We start from the raw sequence: 24,026 nt of genomic DNA, 5'->3' as shown, positions 1-24,026 counted from the left end.
AACCACGGATATTAAAAATAACCACAGCCCTCCCCAGTTTAAATGGTACACTTCGATATACTCTGGATTAGTAAGAGGAAAACCCATGGTGCCCATGAGACCTCAATTAAAAGGAATATAAATGCACTACAGAATAGCAATGGGTCAGCTTGATTCCCTCGAAATTCTGTACCTTTTTATATAAATCTTGCCATTTGCAACAACTGGATGGAACTAGAAGGTATTATGCTAATAAGCAAATTAACTCAATCAGAGAAAGACAATTATCACATGATTTCATTGATATGTGGGATTTAAGAAACAAAACAGAGGAGCATAGGGGAAGGGAGGGAAAACTAAAGATGAAATCAGAGAGGGAGACAAACCATTAGAGACTCTTAATCATAGGAAACAAACTGAGGGTTGCTGTAGGGGAGGGGAGTGGGGGGATGGGGCAACTGCGTGGTGGGGATGAAGGAGGCCATGTGATGTAATGAGCCCTGGGTGTTCTACGCAATTGATGAGTCACTGACCTCTACCTCTGAAACTAATCATACACTATATGTTAATTGAATTTAAATTTTTAAAAAATGAAAATAAATGTACTACAGGGTAGCAATGGGTCATCTTGATTCCCTTGAAATTCTGAATCTTTTATATGAAAAAAAAATCTTCAAACTGCTTCAAAAATACGCAAATGCATGTAGGAATGCCAGAAGACTAACAACAGGGACAACCTATACAGTTTGGTAAACCTATTCATATTAATAGGTTTGGTAAACCTATTCATATTAATAAGCCTATTGACATGGTCTCGGATTTCAAGTTAAATAATAAACATTTCAGTGTTTCACTGGCATTGTCTGAGACATCAGGAATGGAGCATTTGAAAAAAGTCCTAATCGATGCTGAAGAACCATGACTTTGCAAAAGGTGACTTGACTTACTTCCCTTGTCCTCCCATTGAAATGATACCAGGCCACGCCAAAGTACAGTATTCACAGAGCGTTGGCGCCCCTCTAGAATCTATGATACCATAGCAGACAGAGTTCAGTTCCCTAGCCAGGAATATAAAAAGAATCGCATCATAAACACACAAGGGAGATATAACAAAAATATGAGTGAGATAATAGCGTCTGTGTTCTTTTTAAATAAACCGTGAAACATTTAAGAAAAAAAAAAAAAAGGAAATATCACTGAAGGGATCACTTATCCACACCTGAGATAAATTCGAGAGAGATCCCTGAAGATACCTAAATAGTAACACTGGCATTTTAAAAATCACTGACGTTTAAAATCACTACTAAATGGTTATATTTGTTCCATTTTTGTATTAAAAAATAGGAACACAAATAGGAGGAAAAAACAAAGCAGCCACTATCGTAACACACTCATGATCTTATAGCTTATTTGAACAACTCTCAGTGCTAAATTAATACATGTGTTCCATTTAGCCTTTGATCTTAAGTCTTTAGAAGAAGATGGACTTTAATTTTCAACTAAATTCTGTGGGTGTGATATGAGTGTTAGTAACATCATCCCCATGGCATGGCACATAGTAGGAGGTAAAAAAATATTTGTTGAATAAATATTAGCTGAATCAGAGCAGCAGCTATACAATAAGGAGACTTTATCTCTGTATATGCACATGTATTTATCTACATTTTGTACATACCATAACTCTTTATGTCAAGGTACAACTGCATAAAATAGGCATCATATTATGATATTATGGGCCAAGGAGACCTCTGTTGGTTTATTAAAAATATATTTCCTGAAAAGTTGGTCTTATTTTAATAAATTCATGTCACTTTTATTTTGCATCTTCAGACAGGTTTATGGAAGGGAGAATAATTGTAAACACGATGGTTCTTTCTAGAATTTAAAATCATTTTCCATGGAGCATCCTCCCTCTCTCCAGTAAGACCAAAAGCTCCCTTTGATTTATCTAAACTTTAAAAGATTAAGAAGTGCATAAAAAAATACAGCAAAGTGGCAAAATAAGAGAAAATTCTGATCTACATTACCTGAAGATCTGAACTTTAAGGATATTTTTAAGCTCGAATGGGATTTTGGCAATTGAAACTAAAAATAAGAATGACAATAACTTTTCTGGCCAATCTACCATAAATGTTAATAAAACTGGTGCCATCAATGTAGGTGCAGCCCTTTGTCAAAGGTAAAGATGAATCTTTTCTGTTGTCACACAGAAACTGCTATTTACAACTATTTTTTACATATGTACACACTTATAAATTTGTAATTTATAGTCCGACATTAAGGGGGAAATGCGTAAAAAAATAAAAAATAAAAAAGGGGGAAATGCGTAACTTATAAGAACAATATTTTTAAAGTGTCTAATAGTGCATACCATACACAGCATTTTTATTGCTTGCCCTCAAAAGCATGGTGCACTTTCTTAGACTCTTGCACACTTTCCTAAACTCTACAGAGGGTCTAGGCTACACTTAAATGTGTAGGAAAATAGGATATGTTCCATTTCAATGTATAAATAAAGTGCACATGTTAAAACTATTTAGATGAGAAAGAAGCTGTAACTGGAAGGGAATTAAAGAAATACATTTATTAGCTCATGTAACAATTTTATTAAGGATTATGGATTACCTTTGGTGAGGGAATTTTTAATGTCGAGGCTGTCTTCACGGCAAATTCTGTTAATAAGATGCATTTTGTGACCTTGGTATTAATACAGTCATGCAAAGCACATAATAGAATCACACTAAAACAAAGAAAATGAAAAAAAAAAAAAAGAAATTTAAACGAGGCAAATGAACAGCAATTTTTGTTGTGATTTTTCTTATTTCCGTAAGATACTCCTTTTATTTGATTTTATGAACATACTTATTTATGCACTATACTGAAATACTGTACAAAACTGCAAGAAATGCCACTATTGGACTACTTATGTTTCTACAAAAACACCATCATAAAGGTGTATCTATTAGTAAAAGTCAACTAATAACTGCTAATGTAGATGTGAGTTAAAAGGATTTTGGATTTGCCAAAAATGTTAAATCTAGGCATGAGACACAATTGTTAACCTCTATTAATGCATTTCAGGGGGTATAGAGAGTATATTTTAAATATTAAAAGAAAATGAATTTTACTCATTAATAATTAGTAATTATATAAAATTGCAAACTGGTTTCCGATTTAGCTATTTGTGTGTGTGTGTTCTAATTTAGTTAGTGTGTGCACATGCGCACACTCGTTTATATGTGTGCGTGTGAATTAATCCACAATCTGTTGGTGAGGCTTTAAAGTTTCTGTTTAAAAATGTTCAACTCTTACCAAAACCTCTTCTGGTATACAAAGCTGTTGTAAATTTGAGTCAGTTTAATTTAAAGTTGCGATTTACAAAAGCAGATTTACATTAATTCTTATCTGAAAGCACTGCTTCAAGACAGAAAAATGTGCCAACTAACTGCCCTTTCCTTTGTAATTAGTGGCTTCTGAGTCCTGATGACGAGAAGCCTTAAGGCAAAATTTGCAGTAAACAGGAAAGAGGAGAATCGTGTAAGTGCTCATCGATACGCTGGGACACCTAGGAATTCTCACCGGTGGGAGTTTTTGGCACACTTTTCTAATCCAGTATGAACGTTGCTCCACAGCAGCCAAGCTGGATGCTTTGTCCAGTCTCCAGCACCAAGAAAATTTAGCTGATCAATTTCGATACAACACATACCTGGAAAGGGTAAGACACGTTTGTCTTTTGTTTTTATTATTATTTTTTTAGTTTAAGGTAGTTTCCAATGATTAAAATAACCTGTAGGATTTCAATTATCACTCTCAAATAAACTCTGATGCTAAAATGTAATGACCATGACATTCTGATGGTTACTAAATTCTAGGCATAATTAACATCCTGTCAGGAGTGACTCGTAATTATTTGAGCTTGTCATGCGGTAACATGTGCTATAGATGCTACGCGGAGTAATTAAAAGCTGATTTCAGGTCTCTAGTTTTTCTTCTGATGTGTGCTAAGCTTCCAATTACACTAGCAGGGATTCTGAGCACTTAATGAAGGGAACTGATGTCGCAGATACGAGGTTCTGGGACTTGGAAGGATTCGCCTCGGAAGGACAGTGTTACGTCACGTAAAGGGCAACAGTGGAAAATAATCCTATTTAAGACCTAAGTCAAAAGGGTTCACAAAGTGTGGTATAGGATCCCCATCTTCATCACTGTTGGAACAGTAGGAATCAAGTCAGGTCATGTGAAATCCACTTTAAACGAGTTCCCGGGATCAATCTTTCAAAAAGGCAATGGCTCTTTGGGTATGGGGTGCTCTCTGCCTGCGGTGCCACAAGGTAGCAGGTGCGTGTCTCCGTTAGAGGTCTACTGGTGAGCTCGGTGGCTATATACACACTGTACATGTTGGCTCACAAATTAGCAGTTATTAGTCAGACTGTACAGCAAAACAAACAAGGTTTTATGTCGCTATACATCCCAAAGATAACCTGCGTCTAGATTCAAGGGCTGACCCCTAATACAGGTTCTCTGTTTAAATACGTAGCCCAGTAAACTAGATTAAAGGTACCAAACAAAACTGGGAAAACTATCCTAGACATTCTATCGATTTTGCTAACACTGTTGAAGGTTTTCTTGGCTTCCGCTGGCTTGTTTTCCGGCTTCTTATTGGGTTCTGGCGTGGTTGCGCTCTTGGAGATGGTGGACAGAACTGGGTCTTTTGAAAGATTCGGGGCATAATTGGCAACAGCCACCGCGTAAGCATTGTTCTGTATCATGACAGAGGCTTTTTCTTTTTTCTATTGGAAAATAGAAGAATTAACAGAAAGTGGGTTGAGCCTGATACTTAACGTTTTCCAAACTCCAGTTCAAATTCTGAAGAAAAGTTATCTTGATTAAACATCATTATCCACCAGAAAGACGAAATTTAGGGAAATAAAGGAGTCCTAAAACCGTAAGGAAAAGTCCCAGAGTAAAATCAACGATTATCATTTTCCTGGAGAACCATTTTTTGTTGTCGTTTACATGAAAAACAAACAATCAAAGCCACGCATTTAATAAAGGATGCAACATTTGGACTCTTACAAGTTATTCAAATATTGGTTGAATGGATGAGGGAATGAATAAAAGAAATGTAGACAAATTTTAACAAGAGGAATGACAATCTACCTCTTGCATGACCTCAATTTGCAAATAAAGAAATTTAACTTCTTTAACTAGGTAACAGGATTTCTCTCTTTCATGTCGAATGCTTTACTCATATGGTGGGACAATGACAATGAACAGTTGGCGATGAAATAAGTATTAAAAATACGGGAGAAAGATAAAATACAAACTTTGCTTTTTTGCCTAGCTCATCCATAACCTGTTTCTCCTCATAATCCCCACCCAGTCTAATCTAACTCACAATTATCTCCTGCCTGGACCAAATAACATGTTTTGTGCTATCCCAGCTTCATTTGACCTCATCCAATCATTAGACATGCTCCAGCCACAGGGATTTTTTTTTTATTTTTTAAAGACAGAAATGGGATCATGTCATCCCTTAGCTTAAATCTCTTAAATACTATCTCATAGAACTGAGAATAAAATCAATAGTTCTTATCATGGCTTCTTTTCTTTGTGAATTATATACCAGTCCCATGAAATAATTTCTTTTCTTTTCTTTTTCTTTTTCTTCTTCTTCTTCTTTTTTTTTTTTTTTTTTTTTTTTTTTGATGCCTTTGGTCATGCTACTTCCTAGCCTGGAGTGCTCTCCCTCCATCCTCTTTTCATGTCATCAATCCACCTTCATTCTTCGGTCTTGGCTTAGTCTTGGTCCTCAAAAAGGCCTCCCTAACCACTCTATCTAGTACAGCTTTTTTGGCCATCTGCACTCTTCACAGTACTCAGTTTACTTCCATCATGGCATTTTTCAAACTGTGTAAATTCTTTCTTTAGTTGTGGGATTGACATCTTCCTTTCTCCTTAGAATCTAAAGTCAATAAAGGCTGGTGCTACTTGTTTACCATTACAAACTTCCACTTAGCATGATGCCTTCCACCAGGTAGGCACATAATCTGCAGCTGAATTAATGAACCTGAAAATATAAATAGCATTTACCTGCAATGTCTATACTATTATAAAATGTCTTCTTAGGGATCCCTGGGCAGTGCAGTGGTTTGTCGCCTGCCTTTAGCCCAGGGCGCGATCCTGGAGACCCGGGATCGAATCCCACATCGGGCTCCCGGTGCATGGAGCCTGTTTCTCCCTCTGCCTATGTCTCTGCCTCTCTCTCTGTGTGTGTGTGACTATCAAAAAAAAAAATAATAATAAAAAAATAAAACAAATAAATAAATAAAATAAATAAATAAAATGTCTTCTTAGTTATCTAAATGCAAACAAAATTGAGCCAGCTATGAATCATCCAAAATAGTGAAGAGTGTAAGTCAACGGATTTAGAGGACCAATTGCCCTAGAACACAATTTTGAATACCAGTTATTTTCAATTAAGAATTCTCAAAATGTTCAGGTAAAATGAGATGATAAAAGGAGCTCTGAAAGTCCCAAGAGGACCTGAACACAAGCCTGGTTTTCCTGTCCTTCACTGTCATCGGGTTTCTCCTCCTCCTCCTCCTTCCCTTGCAGATGAGGCCTTCTTCCTCACCCAGCTGGAGTACAGAAGGAGAGGGGTTGAGGATCTACCATCATGAACGCTATGCAACAGCTTTTCTTCTGTAAGGACACGTGTAGTTCCCATGTTGATCCCCAAGTGCATGACCGATAGCCAGATGACAGCTAACACATTTGAGCACTAGATGTGTCAGGCTGAGTGTTTGGCCTGAGAGTGTCACTTGTAAAAACTTCACTATGGGAGAGGAGGTAAGTTCTACTATTAACCCCATGTTACAAATTCCAAAATGGAGGCTAAAGAAGTTTCTTGACATAACCCAGTCACTTGCCTATAAAGTGCCTGAAAAAGCACGCAAACTCAGATGTGTGTGACCATCTAAACCTCTGCTCCAAACACCATACTACATGACTTTCTCTTTGAGGAAGGTATCTGAAACCTGGGAGTACACTTCGTCTTAAATTTTTCCAGTTGAAGTCTGTATGGCTAGGCCAATCTTCTAAAAAGACTCTTTAAACCATTAAGTATGTAACATACAGTGTTAAGATTATTATTTCAATTCTACCTAAACATCATTGAAAACATTATCAAATTGCATTTAAAATTTGGACCTTGGAAATGTTCCTGAACCTGTCCCTGCTTCAGCTTCTAGTTTAAAAAAAAAAAAAAAAAAGGAGGTAATTAGACCAAAGCCATAATGAACTGTTGTAAGAATTAAATGAACAAATGAGTATTCAAACCACAATGAAAAACAGGCTCTTAGTGGAGAGTATTAATGGCTATAAGTCTATCACAAGCTAAACAATGATTACTGGCTTATCAGATATATAGACAATATACTTTATATATTTGGAAGAAGACATAAACATTGCATAGAGGAGCTCAAAAAAGGTATCTTGGAAGAGGGATATTTTAGTTAGGTCAGGATTTATGGTGCATGGTTTAGACGTCTTGACAAAGAAACACAAATGTGAATGTCCTTTCTTACAAGAGGGGTATACAGATGGATAGAACTCTGACTGACTCTTACCTACACCCTTCCTGCCCGACTTGAATATCCTTCAGTTGTATATAAACCCACAGATGATGCTAAAATTATTTAACAAATTCTGAAACAGAGACATTAACAAATGAGAACAGATACTCTGACCAAACTGAATGAATATCAGCTGTAAACACCCAGAGGGCTGTACCGGTATATAACCAGCCAAATATCACCCCTGCATGTTTGTATGTTGGTTGGTTGGCTTGTTTTTTCATCCCAACACTCTGGATACTATAAAAAGCAGTATTAAAAATAATTTTAATATATGTTTGTAACTTTTATTGACTTAAAAAAATTTCATATTTTTCTTCATTGTTCAAAGGATGGCTTCAATTTCTGAATGTAACTATAAACTTCAGAGGCAGGTTCAAGTACCTGCCAAGATGATGGCTTGGTTTCACAATGCTCTCTCTTGGAACTTGGCAACTTGGTTATTTTCAGAATCAATAGTGCAACAGTCACGAGCACTATCTTTAGTCAAACCCAGTGGTTGGCACCTGTAATTTCCTACCAATTCATTAAATGAAGCACAGGGCACCCTCAGGGTGCTAAACCTTCTCAATTCCCAGCCACAGTCCAGGAAAGCCTTTCTGGCTCAGCTCTTACAAGTCTTGTTTTAAAGAATAAAATAACTCTCCTCAGTCCATTTAAAAGTAATTGTCACAAATCTACAGTAAAGCAAATTGCTCCTATTTAAAATTATTAATAACATGCATATAGAGGAAAAATTACTATTGAATTCATAGCTGACTTAGAGTTCTCGGGTCTGCTAAAGCAGAGCACATAGATTAAGTCCACATAATATATCCTACTACTGTTCTTTGTAAGAAACAGATCTGCTAGTGATAGTACTAAAAAATATTCCAACTCTAGGCCATCACTAGAGATATTACCTTGCCCTATTCATTACTAACTTCTATTAAAAAGAACCAAATTGATATATTATATTATAAATCTTCTTTGAATATCACGCAAGCCTCTGGTCAAGGCAGACCATCAGCAGGCTAGTAGTTGGGCCAATGATTTTTGCCTAATTCTACTTTATTCAGTGCAACCCTTGGCTTAAACACAGGCCCTTGGAGCCTTGAAGACAAATCATCCAATAAAGTCTGCTGTTGCATTAACTGTTCAAACCAGTAGTACTTGCCAGAAGATAATTTTTTTAAATGTTCATGTCCCTCTATAAAATTTTTATTTATTTTGAGTATTAGGCAAGCTCTGACGGTTCACACTACCTAATTTCTCATAGTCTAATTTTATCATTCTGCATTTCTGCAGTAAGTCTCTTAGGCAGGCCTCCTCATATAAGAATAAGGCCAGGTATAGCTGAAAATATAAGTAAAGAAAACAATGGTAAACATGAAGAATAAAACCAAACAGGGGATCCCTGTGTGGCTCAGCTGTTTAGCGCCTGCCTTTGGCCCAGGGCGCGATCCTGGAGTCCCGGGATCGAGTCCCGCGTCGGGCTCCCGGCATGGAGCCTGCTTCTCCCTCCTCCTGTGTCTCTGCCTCTTTCTCTCTATGTCTATCATAAATAAATAAATAAATCTTAAAAAAAAAAAACAGGAGGAGAATGGGGGAAAAGAAGGCAAATGGCTACTGCTATTTTCTATTAATTTTAAGTGACTCAGCTTTTGTCACCAATACAAAGATGACTGACATAATATCTCTCACCAGAATTCTTACCCACTTATGTTTCACTAGGCTTCTCTACCTACATATTCCATAGGTAATTAAAACAGAAAATATCCAGAAATGAAGTCCAGTTACTTGTACTTCCAACCTAATTCTGCACACCCTCTTATATTCCCTGACCTGTGAATGATACCACAATGGAGCCAGGAACTGATCACCAATCTACACTGACCCCCTAGTCAGATCCATTTTGCATCAGCTCTGCTTAGAATCACTTCTAACTGCAATAACTAGTCCTTCCAGGTGCTGCCATAGCACCCAAGTGTTTGTCTCAATAATGCCACATATACTTTTTTCACTTATTTTTTTTTCTTCCACTCAATGGTAAGCACCTTGAAAGCATAGACTGTGCAATGCAGAGCTCCTAGCATAGTTTCTGGCACAGAAAAGGCTCAAAAAAATCTTTGTTTTATAATGAATGACATGTACAAGAATGATTCCTGTGACAAAAATGTATTTAGATAATATATAATATATATAAGCATAAAGCATTCTATAGAGTAGGTCTTTATTAGATTGATAAAAACTAGATTCCCATAGTGTGTCCTACAATTCTGGTATGCAAATATCTTGAAAGTCCTCAATTTTGAACTTGTTGAACTTGTTTTGAACTTGTAATTGAGACTAATACAGATGGGAAGAGGAAAAATATGACTAACCGCAAAATCAGTAAATTGTTTTTTACACATTATTTGGGAAAAAGAGTAAAATATGTTGCTATGGAATTTGTTGGTGCTGTTACTGAAGTGGAATGAAAAGGAAATCTAGTCCATGCTAATCACATTTTCTATTTTTTAAACAATGTTTTATAAGAGAATATTCTGAGTTTATTACTTCATTAGAATGTCTGAATATATATTTAAGATTTCAAAACTTAAAATCGGAAAAACCTAAGATTGGAAAACTCCTGATTATAGAAATCAAAATGTCTTAAAACATGGGGCAAAACACTCTCAGCTTCCTTAGAGTATTAGATAAAATTATATTAATAACTTGAGCAAACGCTCTGTCTAAAATATAGCCAACTATTAGCAAAGTGATCTGGGATATGAATAAAAATAATAATCACATGGTTTCAGAGTTGAAAGAATCGCAGAGATTGTCCTTAAAATAAGGAAATGGAGCTCTCATAAATGTAACACTAAATAAGACAGACTTTGGGAAAAAACCCAAGGTAGACATAGTGGCAAATTTCTGCTCTTGCTATATACATACCATGTTGCTTTTTAAATCTATTGTGGCCACTAGCAAGCCCATTACTGGTAAAGCAACAACATGCTCCTTGGTCAGAAGACACTATTGTTAACTGTCTGCTAACCGTCCTGAGAAAAGTGATACTTACAGAAGATTGTTTGAAGGTTATACAGTCCATCCACTTCTCTAAGTACTCTAAAGTCTTTCCTTGGATTAAATTGGGCCATGAGAAAGCTATATACTTGGACCATATTAGCTTAGCTCCTTGAAGAATTGCCTTCATGGAGTTGTATGTTAATGTAATGCCTTCAGCTTTTATTGAAGGGGACTACAAGAGACATCAATATGAAATTCATTACTGTGTTTATTGGGAAAATGTTGACATTACTTTCAACAGTACCCAGCGTTCTCTAGTATAAAACCTATATGATATTGTTTTATATAATTCAGTGTAGGAAGATATTTTCCCTAAGAAAATTTATGCTTCCATTCTTTGATTAAAAAAAAAACAACAACAAAGTATTAACTCCCCACCACCCACCCTCCAATGGTTTACTGTGATAGCCCAGAAGCTCAGGTTTTAAAGCTCAACTCCTCTAGCCCTGGACTATAGTTAATGTTCTGGCCCAAATGGTGGACATGTCTGCATTCTATTTTCCTTCATCCTGATATCCTACTTCTACTTATGTTTTAGTTTATAATACTTTAAGTATATACAGTCTTTTGGTAAACTGCCTGAAATGCTTTTGGGACAAGGCAAAATATTAAAAAAAATGCAAATAAATGAAAAAAAACCACTTGAAATGTGATTTTTCTATGGATTGCATGGCGTGAATCACAAAACAATGGCACATTTCATGTTAGTCTAGATATCATGTTGCTAAGTCTGTGTTTTAAATAATTTAATATCTAGTGTGTTTCCAGAGGATATGCTTTTTTGGGCTAGTGTAGAACCACCAACAAGATTTAGAAACAGAAACAACCTGGAGTCACTGAAGCCATTTATTTTTAATTTAATTCAAAGAAACTATGTGCTGTTATGCCAGGTAATAGCAGAGAACATGATGAGTAGGACAAAACTATTATCCTCCTAGATCATGTAGCCTACTGTTAGAAATATTTATACTTAAAGTATAATTTACTAAGGTTACACAAAAGGAATTTGTGCCAAGTACTGTAGAAACACGATGTAGGGGTGGCAGTTACATTCATTTAGAAGTCTCAATATTAAGTAGAAATAGATGGATATTAAGAAATTAGTAGGAGTTCATCAGTTGGGGAAGGAAAGAAGGAGCATTTTAGCAAGAGGGACCAGCACAACTAATGTCACAGAGATGTGTAGCAGCAGCATGGATATCTGGGGACGTTTGTAATGGCTATAGGAGGAATATGAGCACGGACTTTAGATCTGTATTCAATCTTGGATGCACCACCTATTAGATGTGATCCTGAGCAAGTAACTTTATATGACCAATCCCATAGTCTCATTTCTAACACAGAGATATTCCCAGGCATAGAGTAGTAAGTGCACAGTAAATAGCAATAATGTTTTTCTTATTATTCAACATATAAACGAACTTATGAGAAAGCTATATACTTGGACTACATTAGCTGAGCAGCTTGAATGATTCATTGAAAAGTTCAACAGCTAACATTAAGAATTCAACAATTCCTTAAAGAGCTGAAAAATGAAATGATTAGATTCCAATTTTAGAAAGATGACCCTAGCACTAATGTAGAGGATGGACTGGAGGGAAACATGGTAAGAGACAGTGAGAAATATAGCAAGGGCATAGTCCATGACAGAGAGAGGGGAAAATAGGCTCCATCTGTTGACAGGTTAGATGTCAAAACTCCCAAGTTGTTGGTATGGGAGATTAGGTTTTGCTGTAGATATGAATGAATGAATGAATGAATGAATAAATGGAAAAGACAGAAAACCAATATAGAAGGTTTTATTTTTGGTTCGTTCTTTCTTTTAAGAAAAAAACTCATGTAAAGATTGAGATGTTATATTCATGTAGAAATGCCTAGGGAACAGTGTGGATATATGATCCTAGAACTTAAAAGGAAGGTATGGGGTGCAGTGGTGGATAATAACTTGTGGAAGTTAAGACAAAGGCCTGAGCTGTAGATGTGATCTGGTTCTATCTCATTCATTCATCCCACATTTACTGAGCAACTAATATATACAAGACCCTGTGAAAGGGCCAAGGGTAAATGATTTATTGCAATAAACATGATAATTATTATAAAGATCAATGGAGAGGAGACATAAAAATGCACTTAGAAACTGTGATAAAGGATTCAATGCAAAAGGGCAGGCAGTTACATAGACTTACAATGGGATCAAATCATTAGGGGGACGCAGGGCTCAGAGGCTTCCGGAAGCTTGACATTTGTGCTGCGGATGGGTAGAGATTATCTATTTCGGGACAATAATGGGTGGACAGTATGCTTAGTGTTGCAGACGTTCCCACAAATATCACAGTAAAACCCTTAAAGACGAATCACATATCGTGACTAGTAAAGATAAAAACAACCATAAAATAAAGCCAAAGGACTGTCTTTAGGTATAAACAAGAGCAGTTGCTAGGGAGATTGGATCTACTCTGAACTCGGGCAGACTCTCAGGATAGAAGGAATAGAGGCAGCTGCCAGGATCTGAGGGCAAGAGGTTGATATCCTAAGGCCTGTTGTTAAGAGGGAACGAAGAGAAAACACTGCTGACTTGGGCCTGAAATGGAGCTCTGAAACACAGCAGTATTCACAGGGCTCAATGGAGATCCCTTGAGAAAAATGAAAGATTATCATCTGATCTGAATATGCGGAGGTTACTGGCGTTCTTCAGTTAACAGAAAAATAAATGGAAAAGAAATCAGATTACAGTGAGCTGAGAGCTAAATTGAAAGTGAGAACACAGACTTTGTAAGCAACGCTCTCAAGAAGCTTGAATGGAGAAAAGGAGGATAAAAATCTGTCGATGGGGAATGGGTGACATAGGATCTGGAGACAGTTTTGGTTTTTGCCTCCACGGTAAAGTAAACATATTAAACATACTCCTTAACTGAAAGGAAGGAGGCAGTCAAAAAGAAGAAGATGGCTTAGAAGAAAGAAGAAGAAAATACTAACTGATGGTTCGAGGTTGAGTAAAGAACAAGGAAGAAAGGGATCAAGAGCTGAGTTGGAAGAATGAATTAGTCCTGGGCAGGTGGAAGGATGTTGGGTATCAGGGAAGGTCCAGAACTTGGGGCATTTTGCAAGATGGGATACTTTTGTATATGGAAGGACATAAAAACTGATCAAACTGGATCGTCTGATTCAGCACTACATTTTAAGGATGATATGGTTTTGTTCTCTCGTTTCACACATGAGGCTGAAAGTGGTGTAACATCTTGTCCAAGATCACAGAGCAGGACAGGCTGTGTCTTCGAACACAGGGCTCAATGCAGCTTGAATACAAATCGTGATTCCTGGGTTTATGTATTGGCAAAAACTAACTTTAAGGATTATCAGAGCACAATCTACATAAAAATTGTCTGTTAAATACTTATCTTTTTTTTCAAACATATACCGCTGAAACGCATCTTTGAGTCATTCTTCTATGAGGCAACGTAATACTTGGCCAGTTTTTACAAGTGTTTAAGAACTTATCATATGCTCTTTGGATCGACAGATCATTTAACTGTGTTTACTGGTGATATCAACTTTAAAAGCAGATTTCTGCCAGTCTGATAAACTTGGAAATATGCCAATATGGACGGTGGATTAAAAACTCTGTGATTCAAGAAAATCATCATCTTTTCCACTTAAAAATTAAATCTAAGGAAAACTAAAGCAAAGGTAGCTGAAAGTAGACTGTACTGAAATATTATTTTAGGCAGATATGCTAGTTTGGGGCACTCGACTTGATTTCCTTTCACTTCTAAGAACCTGATTATTTCCCAGCTAGGTTTAGGAAGCACTTCCCAGAATTCATTTGAATCAAGAAATTGGGTTGAGTACCCACTGAAAAATTCACCACTGTCAAGTCCTAAAATCCCTTCCATGAAGGCAAAGAAGTCTTGTCATTGGTGTTGCACTTACCAGACTTAACAAGAGAAACTCATTTATTCTTTTATTCCATAAATAATCCTGAAGTGCCTAGTAAGCGTCTGCCACTGTGCCTGGCACCTCTAGCTCTGGAAAAGTGAGTAAGAACAAGCAACATGCTGGATGTAATGTTCCCTTTAACTTAACCATGAACTTGAGCCACTCAGAACTATTATAGAATTTGTTCGTTTTTTCTGCAGATTAGGTTGGAATATAAATGATTTTACCCTAGATTTGTCTTTGTGTGATTTGATATGTGGTTTGACTTAAATCCAATATTCATTAGTACTAGGTCATTGCTTTTAGAATGCATTGAGAATGTGGGTTTTGCATTGAAAGGTACCTCTATTTTCCAAGGTCAGGGAGAAAGTATTTTATTTGATACGCCAAATCACAACATCCATTTGATTGGCACCCTCACAGCATTAACGAGTGATATCAGTTAAATATCTATACAGAGCATTTATACCACAAACCACTATCTTTTGTGACATATTTATAAATATGTCTGGCATTTATAAATATAACTAGCATTTCATCTCCAAAAAAAGTATGAAAGCGCATGTGTAATTAATATAAGTAAAAAGAAGTAACTGCATAGATAGCAATGAAAAAGCAGTACATTATATGGAAAATGAAAACATAAATCAACAACAAAATGTAATGGAAATGCTGAAATAATCTAGAAGTTAAGCATAGGAAATTAATCAGATTCCCTTTAATATTTACTCAGTGGCTGTTAGTATGCAAAACATTGCTTATAAAATGAAATAAACCAGCACTTATTAAAACTTACATGGTTTACAAAATTTAGCAAAAAAGAGCAAGACTTTTAAACTAAAACATTCAACCATTTATATGCTTAAGCGGCAAGATGGTCCTAGAAATGAGAAAAAAATTATATTTAAATAACTGATAAAGGAGTAAAATCAAGTATGTTATTCCAAATTTAATGGAAGAAGTGCTTTAATAGATATGTTGTTAAAAGAAGCCCTCCAAGTGGAACTGAACTATTAAAAAAATGTTATATTTCATTGTAATATATCCAAAGCCTCCTTTTAATGCAGGTGAATAATAATCTATAAAGAAGAAATGGAACAGCTGTTATATTAATGATCAAAACTCCCACTAGCTTCAGTACTTGCAACCTAAAAACAGACACCAATAATTCCCAAAGAAATTACTCTTAAAAACAATAACTCCTATAGCCTACATGAGCAACTTAAAATTTCTAGACATTCTAGTACCTACTTACTTATTTATTTCATACACCATGGGAGAGCAAACAATATTGCCTGAACTTTTATATCTAAGCAATGGAGATGGGAGTAGGTGAAGAGTATTTCAACCCATTGAGAGGGCCTGAAATCCCACAAAGGTAAAGTTAATGCCCACTTTCTTTTCCAAATCTCTCCATTATAAAGCAGTGTGGTATTGAAGAGCATGAGTTTAATGGTCAGGTGTGCCTTCAAGTATGCTTAATTAACTAGTTGTGTGAGCTTGGGTAGTAAACCACTTCACTAAGTCTTAGCTTCTTCCTCAGAAAAATGAAAATTAAAAAGAGACCCTACTTGTAAAGTTTAAAGATTACGTGATAGGACATATGTAAAAAACTCAGCACAATGCCTGACACACAGTCAGAGCTCAACAGATGCTAGGGGGTGGTTTTAACAGGAGTCATACTGTAACAAGCACTCCTAAGGGATTTCAGGCAAGAGCATACTTTAAAAGAAATCTGAATGATTCATATATATCTAAATCTGTGCCATATATATATATATATATATATATATATATATATATATAATTTACATTTGAATGTTCTTAATGTCAATTTTTAGAAACAGATCTGTTATAAGCTAAATCTGTTAGGGGGATTCTCTTAATCATTGTAAGAAGGAAATTCTCACTTACCTTGTCATTTACTACACTCTTCCCATCCCAAGCCCATCCTCTTTTGGTGAAGTAGTTAACAGTTGCAAATTCAATTAGGGCAGAGAACACAAATGCATAACAAACAGCAATAAACCAGTCCATGGCAGTTGCATATGCCACTTTGGGGAGGGAATTCCGAGCACTGATGCTTAGAGTTGTCATTGTTAGAACAGTTGTTACTCCTGCAGGAAGACAGGTACCAAAACATCAACCGATATTAGCAAAACGGAACTGGAAATATTCCTTTGTTCAATGCTACTTTCACTGCCACTTCTATCCACTTCAAAAAATAATAATAATAACTGGAAGAACAGGGCAAAGCTGATAATCACAAATGGCTATTATAATTCTTAAAGTAATAACTGAAGTGCTTTCAGTTTTCATTTTGTTTCATTTTGTTTGTACGAATCTCCTTTTCTCTTTTTAGTATTCTTAAGGTTAAAAAGACTGGTGATACTGAAAGTAGAATTTCCTATGAAGAAAGCAGTTACTTTAAATTGATCCATTGCGCCTTAACATTCATTTTTTAAAAATCCTACACAAAGCCTCACATGAATTTGTTCATCATTTATTTAAATCATGCTCAGCAATGGACCAATCATCCACACCAGCGATCACAATGGAACTATGATTAAAGTTCTTTATTCTTAGGATAGCTACCTAAATGTGAAATTAATTCTGGATCACTTAGCATTGTGAGAACGTAATTTCTTTCACAATGTGAAGCCTAGAATCTATAGAAAATAAAACAAGCAACTAAACCTCAAACTTTATAAAAATGCAAATCACTACTTTTAAGGAATATTTTATGCCTCTGTTGGTTTAAAAAGTAATTTAGTCCCTTTCACTGTAAGGCTTTTCTGCCAGTAGTCAGGGAAGTCACAATAATTAAGTGAAAAGGAAGCAATAACTCAGGAGGTAAGTTGCAATATCAACTGTCAAAATGTCTGCAATTACCTGTTTTATCAGCGATCCAAAGGAAGTTTAATTACATACATATGAGACACTTTAAATTAAAAGAGAGTTAAAATGTTAAAGAAATGTTCATCCATATATTAAAGTTTTATTGTATTGTAGTATTTGCTTTCCCTTAGGATACATAAAGCAGCTTTCTCTTCTCATCTACAATAGAGTCAGTAATTCAAAACAGCAAAATAATTCTATTTAATCATGAGTGAGTACATCTAAGAATATGATGGTAGTAGCAGGAATAAAAAGCAGAAAAATAAATTTAGTTCACCTGCTGCTAAGTCAACATTAAAAAAAGCACATTTACAGAAATACATTGTCCTTTCATGCACCAAACTGAGAGGTTTGAGATGGTGAGGATGTTTTCTTTTGGTTCGGGGGAGTAATTAAATGGAAGACATGACAGGTACAACCACACATACCCCCAACCAAAACCATGTCCTCCCCCCAACTCCTAAATGCATGTCCACGTGCACGCACGCACACACACATACACACACACGATACAGCAATGCAAATGACAAATCAATACATGAAATTATACTTAACTTCCCTAGCAGATAAGGAAATACAAAGTGATAATGATACCTTTTTAAAACCATATAGTCAGCAAAATGTTAGCAAACATTAAAAGGTTTATACTATGGTAGTGTTGAGGAGAATGTGGGGCAATGGACAACCTCTCTCAATAGGAATTACAAATTGGCATCATATCCAAGAAAGGTTACCTAATCCAAAGTCATAAAGATTTAGACCTATGTTCCCTTCTATGAGTTCTAGACTTTCATTATTTTTTTTAAGATTTTATTTATTTATTTGAGAGAGAGAGAGAGAACAAGAGGTGGGAGAGGGAGAAGGAGAGAAAGAGAGAGAGAAGAAGACTCCTGCTGAGAAGGAAGCCTGATGCTGGGCTTGATCCCAGGACCCTGAGATCATGACCCGAACCGAAGGCAGAGGCTTAACCCACTGAGCCACCCCAGGCGCTCCCTAAAAGTTCTATACTTTTAGTTCTGACATGTAGGTCTTGCTCCATTTGGGAGTAATTTTTATGTATGTTGTGAGGTACATGTCCAAAATCATTTTTTGGCATATGGATAGCCAGTTGTACCAGTACCGTTTGCTGAAAGACTTTTCTTTCCTTATTTTGAATGGTCTTAGGATTGTTGTTGAAATTAACTGACCATACGACAGCAACTTCATATTACATGTGTCTCTTGAGGCAAGGGAAATAAAACCAAAAATAAACTACTGGGATTTCATCAAAATAGAAAATGTCTGCACAGCAAAGGAAGCAATCAACAAAACTAAAGACAACCTATGATGTGGGAGATATTTGCAAATGAGTATCTGATAAAGGGTCAGTATCCAAAACATATAAAGAACTTATCAGCTCAAAAAATGAGCCCCCAAAATGAATAATCCAATTAAAAAATGGGCAGAAGACACAGACATTTTTCCAAAGAAGACATACAAATGGTCAACACACACATGAGAAGATGCTCAACATCACTGATCATCAAAGAAATACAAATCGAAACTACAATGAGATGCCACCTCACACCGGTGAGAATGGCTAAAATCAACAACACAGGAAACAAGTGTTGACGAGGATGTGGACAAAGAGCAACCCTCTTGCACTGTTGCAAACTGGTGCAGCCACTGTGGAAAACAGTAGGGAGGTTCCTCAAAAAGTTAAAAATGGAATTACCATATGATCCAGCAATTGAACCTAGTGGCATTGACCCAAATAATATAAAAACAGTAATTCAAAGGGATATATGCACACCAACGTTTATAGCAGCATTATCTATAATAGCCAAATTATGGAAACAGCCCAAGTATCCATCAGGTAATGAATGGATAGAGAAGACGTGGTGTGTGTGTGTGTGTGTGTGTGTAATGGAATATTATTCAGTCACAAAAAAAAGAATGAAATCTTGCCACTTGCAACAAAGTGGATGGAGCTATAGAGCATTATGTTAAGCAAAATAAGTCAGTGGGAGAAAGAGAAATATCATTTCACTCAAGTCTGGACTGTAAGAAACAAAATAAATGAGCTTAGGGAAAAAAGAGAGAGAGAGAGAAACCAAGAAACAGACTCTTAACTCTAGAGAACAAACCGAGGGGAGGTGGGTGGGGAGATGGGGCAAATAGGTGATGGGGATTAAGGGGCGCACTTGTGAAGAGCACTGGGTGTTGTGTGGAACTGCTGTATGTATACCCGAAACTAACATCAGACTGCATGTTAACTGGAATTTAAACATTTGGAAAAAAAAAAAAAGAAAAAGAAATCAATTGACCACAGATATATGGGTTTGTTTCTGCACTTTTGATTCCACTAATCTGCACGTTGATTCTTAAGCAAGTTTCAAACTGGTCTGGTGACTGTAGCTTTAGAGTCAGTGTTGACATTGGGAAGCTTGAGGCCTCCAACTTTCTTACTCTTTTCCAAGATTGTTTTGGCCCCTTGCATTTCCATGTGGTTTTATGATAAATTGGCTCATTGCTGCAAAAAAGATTGTTGGAATTTTGATAGGTGTTGCATCTAAGCTACTGTTTGGGGCAGTATTGTCATCTCAATCCCTGAACGCAGGATACCTAGTTAGCCTTTATAATTTTTCATAGACATATGTAATATATATCATATATATATCATACATATATGTAATCTGTTTATTTAGAGCTTCTTAAATTTCCTTTAGTAATGTTTTGTAGTTTTCGGTGTACAAGTCTTTCGCCTTTAAGTTTAAATCTATTTATAGGTATTTTATGTATTTGGATGCTAATGTAAGTGGAGATATATTCTCTTTTTTTTTTTTTGGAAATATATTCTTAATTTCCTCTTCAGATTGTTCACTGCTAGTGTAGAGAAACACAACTGATTTTTTGTGTTGACGCTGTACCCTGCAACTTTGCTGAATGTAATTAGCTCTAATAGTTTTTATGTGGTTTACTAAGGGTTTTTCTATACATAAAATCATGTCATCTGTAAATAGAGTTTTAATTCTTCCTTTCCAAATTGGATGCCTTTTATTTGTTGTTCCCACCTGACTGCACTGGCTAGAACCTGCAGTATAATGCTGAGCAGCACTGATGAAGGCAGACATCCCTATCTTGCTCCTGATGTTAGCACAGAAGCTTTTAATCTTCACCTCTAAGTACGATGTCAGGTTGAGAAAGTCCTTTTCTCCTGCCAGTTTGTTGAGTGTTTTTATTACGAAAGGATGTTGTGGTGTTTTTTTTTAATTTTTTGAGATGATTTCGTGTTTTTCCTATACTCCATAAAAATGTTGTTTATATTGATTTTTTGTACGTTGAACCAAAGTTTCATTCCTGGGATAAATGTCATTGGGTCATCACATCTAATCCTCTTTATATGTGGCTGACTTCAGCTCGCTAATATTTTGTTGAAGACATCTATATTTCTAAGGGATATTGATCTGCAGAGGCTTTTTTTTTTACTTGTTATTTCTTTGTTTTTGGTTTTCTTGGTAAAAATGGCCCAACTGTATGAGTCAAGAATATCTCTCATTTATTTTCTCAAAGTTTGAGAAGGAATGGTGTTAATTCTTTTCTCAATGTTTGGTAAAATTCACCAGCAAGGTTATCTGACCTTGGATTTTTATTGATTTTTTTGTTATTACTTACTTCATACCTTTACTTGTTATAGACTTGTACAGACTCTTCCGTCATTTTTTTTGTAATTTGTTGTTTCCAGTCATTGGTCCATTTATTCTAGTTATCTAATTTGGAGGGCTACAATTGTTAACAGAGTCCCTTAAATCTTTTTTTATTTTCATAAGATCAGTAGTAATGTCCCCTCTTACTTCCTAAATTTATTAATTTGAGTCTTCTCTCTTTTTTTCTTGGTCAGTCTCGCTAAAGTCTTGTTAATTTCATTGATCTTAATAGCTGTGTGTTGATTTTCTACATTGTTATTTCTATTCTCTATTCCACTAATCTCTGTTCAAATTTGTATTAATTTTCTTCTTCTTGCTTTGGGTTGTGTTTGCTTTTACGGAAGCAAAGGCAAAAACAACAACTAAAACATCTGCCTATAAATGCTGTCAGTGACATCTTCCGAGCTGCAACTTTTGCACCAGGGAATTCTGAGTCTGGCAATGTACAAAGGGAAGCCTTTTGCAAATGTCTTCCAAGAAGACACCATAAAGTGATGACAGTACTTTCTGAAGGAGCTCCACTTTCCTCTCCCCAGTACCAGGAGGCCTTTATTTGGAATTTCTTACTCCACCATTTTTGCTGGTATCTACCCTAAGCTCCAGCAATTCTTCTAGATGGGGCAGGGTAGTATAAAATAGCGAGCATTGCTATGTCCTCAGATGGCCTCACGGTCAGACGGCTTGGGTTTGAATCCTGCTCCCCAACTGTTTATGTGACTTAGAGCGAGTTCCTCAACTATTCTCATTACTTTCCCCAACTATAAAATTGAATTGTAAACTATACCTCGGTGTCCATCGAAAGATGGATGGAGCCTCGGTGTCCATCGAAAGGTGGATGGATAAAGAAGATGTGGTCTATGTATACAGTGGAATATTCCTCAGCCATTAGAAACGACAAATGCCCACCATTTGCTTCGACGGGGATAGAACTGGAGGGTATTATGCTTAGTGAAGTAAGTCAATCAGAGAAGGACAAACATTATATGGTTTCACTCATACAGGGAATATAAAAATTAGTGAAAGGGAAAAAAGGGGAAAGGAGAGAAAATGAGTGAAAATATCAGTGAGGAAGACAGAACATGAGAGACACCTAACTCTGGGAAACGAACAAGGGGTGGTGGAAAGGGAGGTGGGCGGGAGGTTGGGGTGACTGGGTCATGGGCACTGAGGGGGGCACTTGGCGGGATGAGCACTGGGTGTTATGCTATATGTTGGCAAATTGAATGAACTCCAATAAAAAAAAAATTAAAAAAAAGAGTATGTTGTTCAGGTTAAGTATGCATTTGGCACAAAGTTTGGCACATTGCAAGTATTCAGTAAATGTTAGATATTTTAATTGTTTTTGTTATCACTACTTCTATTATTAAAAATCTATCTTCCTGAAATGACAGCAGGAAAATATATAGTGATAGTGATACACAATGTTCTTTACATGAACATGTCTTATAAAAGTAAAAAAAGTGGCTAACACTAGCATTTTCATTGATTGGGGAAAAGCTTTTTAAATTGTTGATTACCTACGTTAGTAATACGACAATATTACAAAGAGTAAGGTAGGGTTATTTATTGACTGCAGATATATCCACAACACATTTTGTTTAAAAATACCTCATGATTCAATTTTCATGAAAATATATGTACTTGGATTAGTGTCTCAAAGTAGGTATACCTGCATGAGCTTAGTAAACAATAAAATTAAAAAGGACACTTCAAAAAATAAATTAAAAATAAAATTCAAAAGGTTCAAAAATAAAATTAAAAAGGTTACCACTTTGGGGGAGAAGGAATTTTGGGAGTTTGGATGGATGAAATAGAAAATGGGCTTATGACTGATTTTTAGTTTTATTTCTTTGGTATTTTGCCAGAAAAATGCGAAAAGATAAAATCTGTAAGGATACAATCTAAGATTGTATTAGTTACTTTGGGGAATTAACATTGAAGGGAATACATTTTTCCTTTTCTCCTGCAGTGAACTTGCTTTGCTTTAGTGATAAGAAAAAAAATACAAAAATTTTAATTTAAACAAGAGATACTTGATGACATTTATCATTTGCAATTCTATGTGAATTTCTGGGAATGACTGATGGCTATGTTAATGTTAATTTAAAGAAAATCTATCAAAAAATGCAAGTTCAAATTATGGCACACCATAAATTTAATTACGATTCTAATTCTACACTGCTAGTTTAAAATTAGATCTGGGCCTAGGCATTCAAACCAATAAAGTACTGTAGCAATTTCAATATGAATCTACTATGAGGCTATTTTTCCCCATATTCATATCTTCCCCATATCCAAATTTTATTTTTTTATATGATTTTGTACACTCGATAATAAAATTGTTAACACTAAGTTTTTTTCTCCTTCCCTTTTTTCTTTCCACTAGAAGGATATGATTCTTATATGCCAGCTTTCTGTCTGCTAGTTCCAACTATGCTTGTTCCCATCACGTTACAAATAGAAAGCTGGGCATTAAATAAAGAGGTGCACGTACCTGGAAAGTTCACAGACCTTCTACGTGCCCGCCCCTCAAACAATGGGCATTTTTGTCTACTTCCTAGGGCCTCCAAAAATAAATATTCCCACATTTCTTTAACAGACTATCTCTGTCCTTAACTCCTCTGTGTGACTGCCCTACCTCAATGCTTCCCTGGGAAGCTTACGTTTCTTTTTCAGTAAAATAAAAGGCAAGTATCTTAAAGTGCTTTTAGCACTAAAATCTGTGCATAATGTGTGAAATATGTGACCATTTCCCATACTCAGACCGTATCTAACATGCAGCTCTTTGAAATTCTAGTTTTATTCTATGTTAGTATTTCCTTTTTCAAGGTATAGG

At 35.9% G+C, this 24,026-nt stretch overlaps 1 protein-coding gene across 4 annotated transcripts in view; it reads right to left on the bottom strand.

Annotated features, from left to right (window-relative positions):
• Positions 1–2,268: 2,268 nt before the first annotated feature.
• Positions 2,269–24,026, bottom strand: part of GABRA2 (gamma-aminobutyric acid type A receptor subunit alpha2) — a 120,728-nt gene continuing 98,970 nt past the window's right edge. For 2 of the 4 annotated variants that reach the window (XM_055340794.1, XM_055340785.1), the window contains 2 exons: positions 16,521–16,723; positions 2,269–4,769 (listed from right to left, as the gene is read on the bottom strand). In XM_055340794.1, coding sequence (XP_055196769.1) covers positions 4,473–4,769; positions 16,521–16,723 — 500 coding nt within the window. In that variant the 3' untranslated portion in view covers positions 2,269–4,472. Of the gene's footprint in view, positions 4,770–15,048; positions 15,487–15,586; positions 15,686–16,520; positions 16,724–24,026 lie in introns of those variants that run through there. The other 2 variants (XM_055340810.1, XM_055340802.1) reach the window with 2 other exon arrangements.

Source organism: Nyctereutes procyonoides, unplaced genomic scaffold (genome assembly GCF_905146905.1).
Source record: "Nyctereutes procyonoides isolate TBG_1078 unplaced genomic scaffold, NYPRO_anot_genome, whole genome shotgun sequence".
Lineage (NCBI taxonomy): Eukaryota > Metazoa > Chordata > Mammalia > Carnivora > Canidae > Nyctereutes > Nyctereutes procyonoides.
Note: the sequence above shows the minus strand (reverse complement) of the source record. Positions and strands in the feature narration are given on the sequence as shown.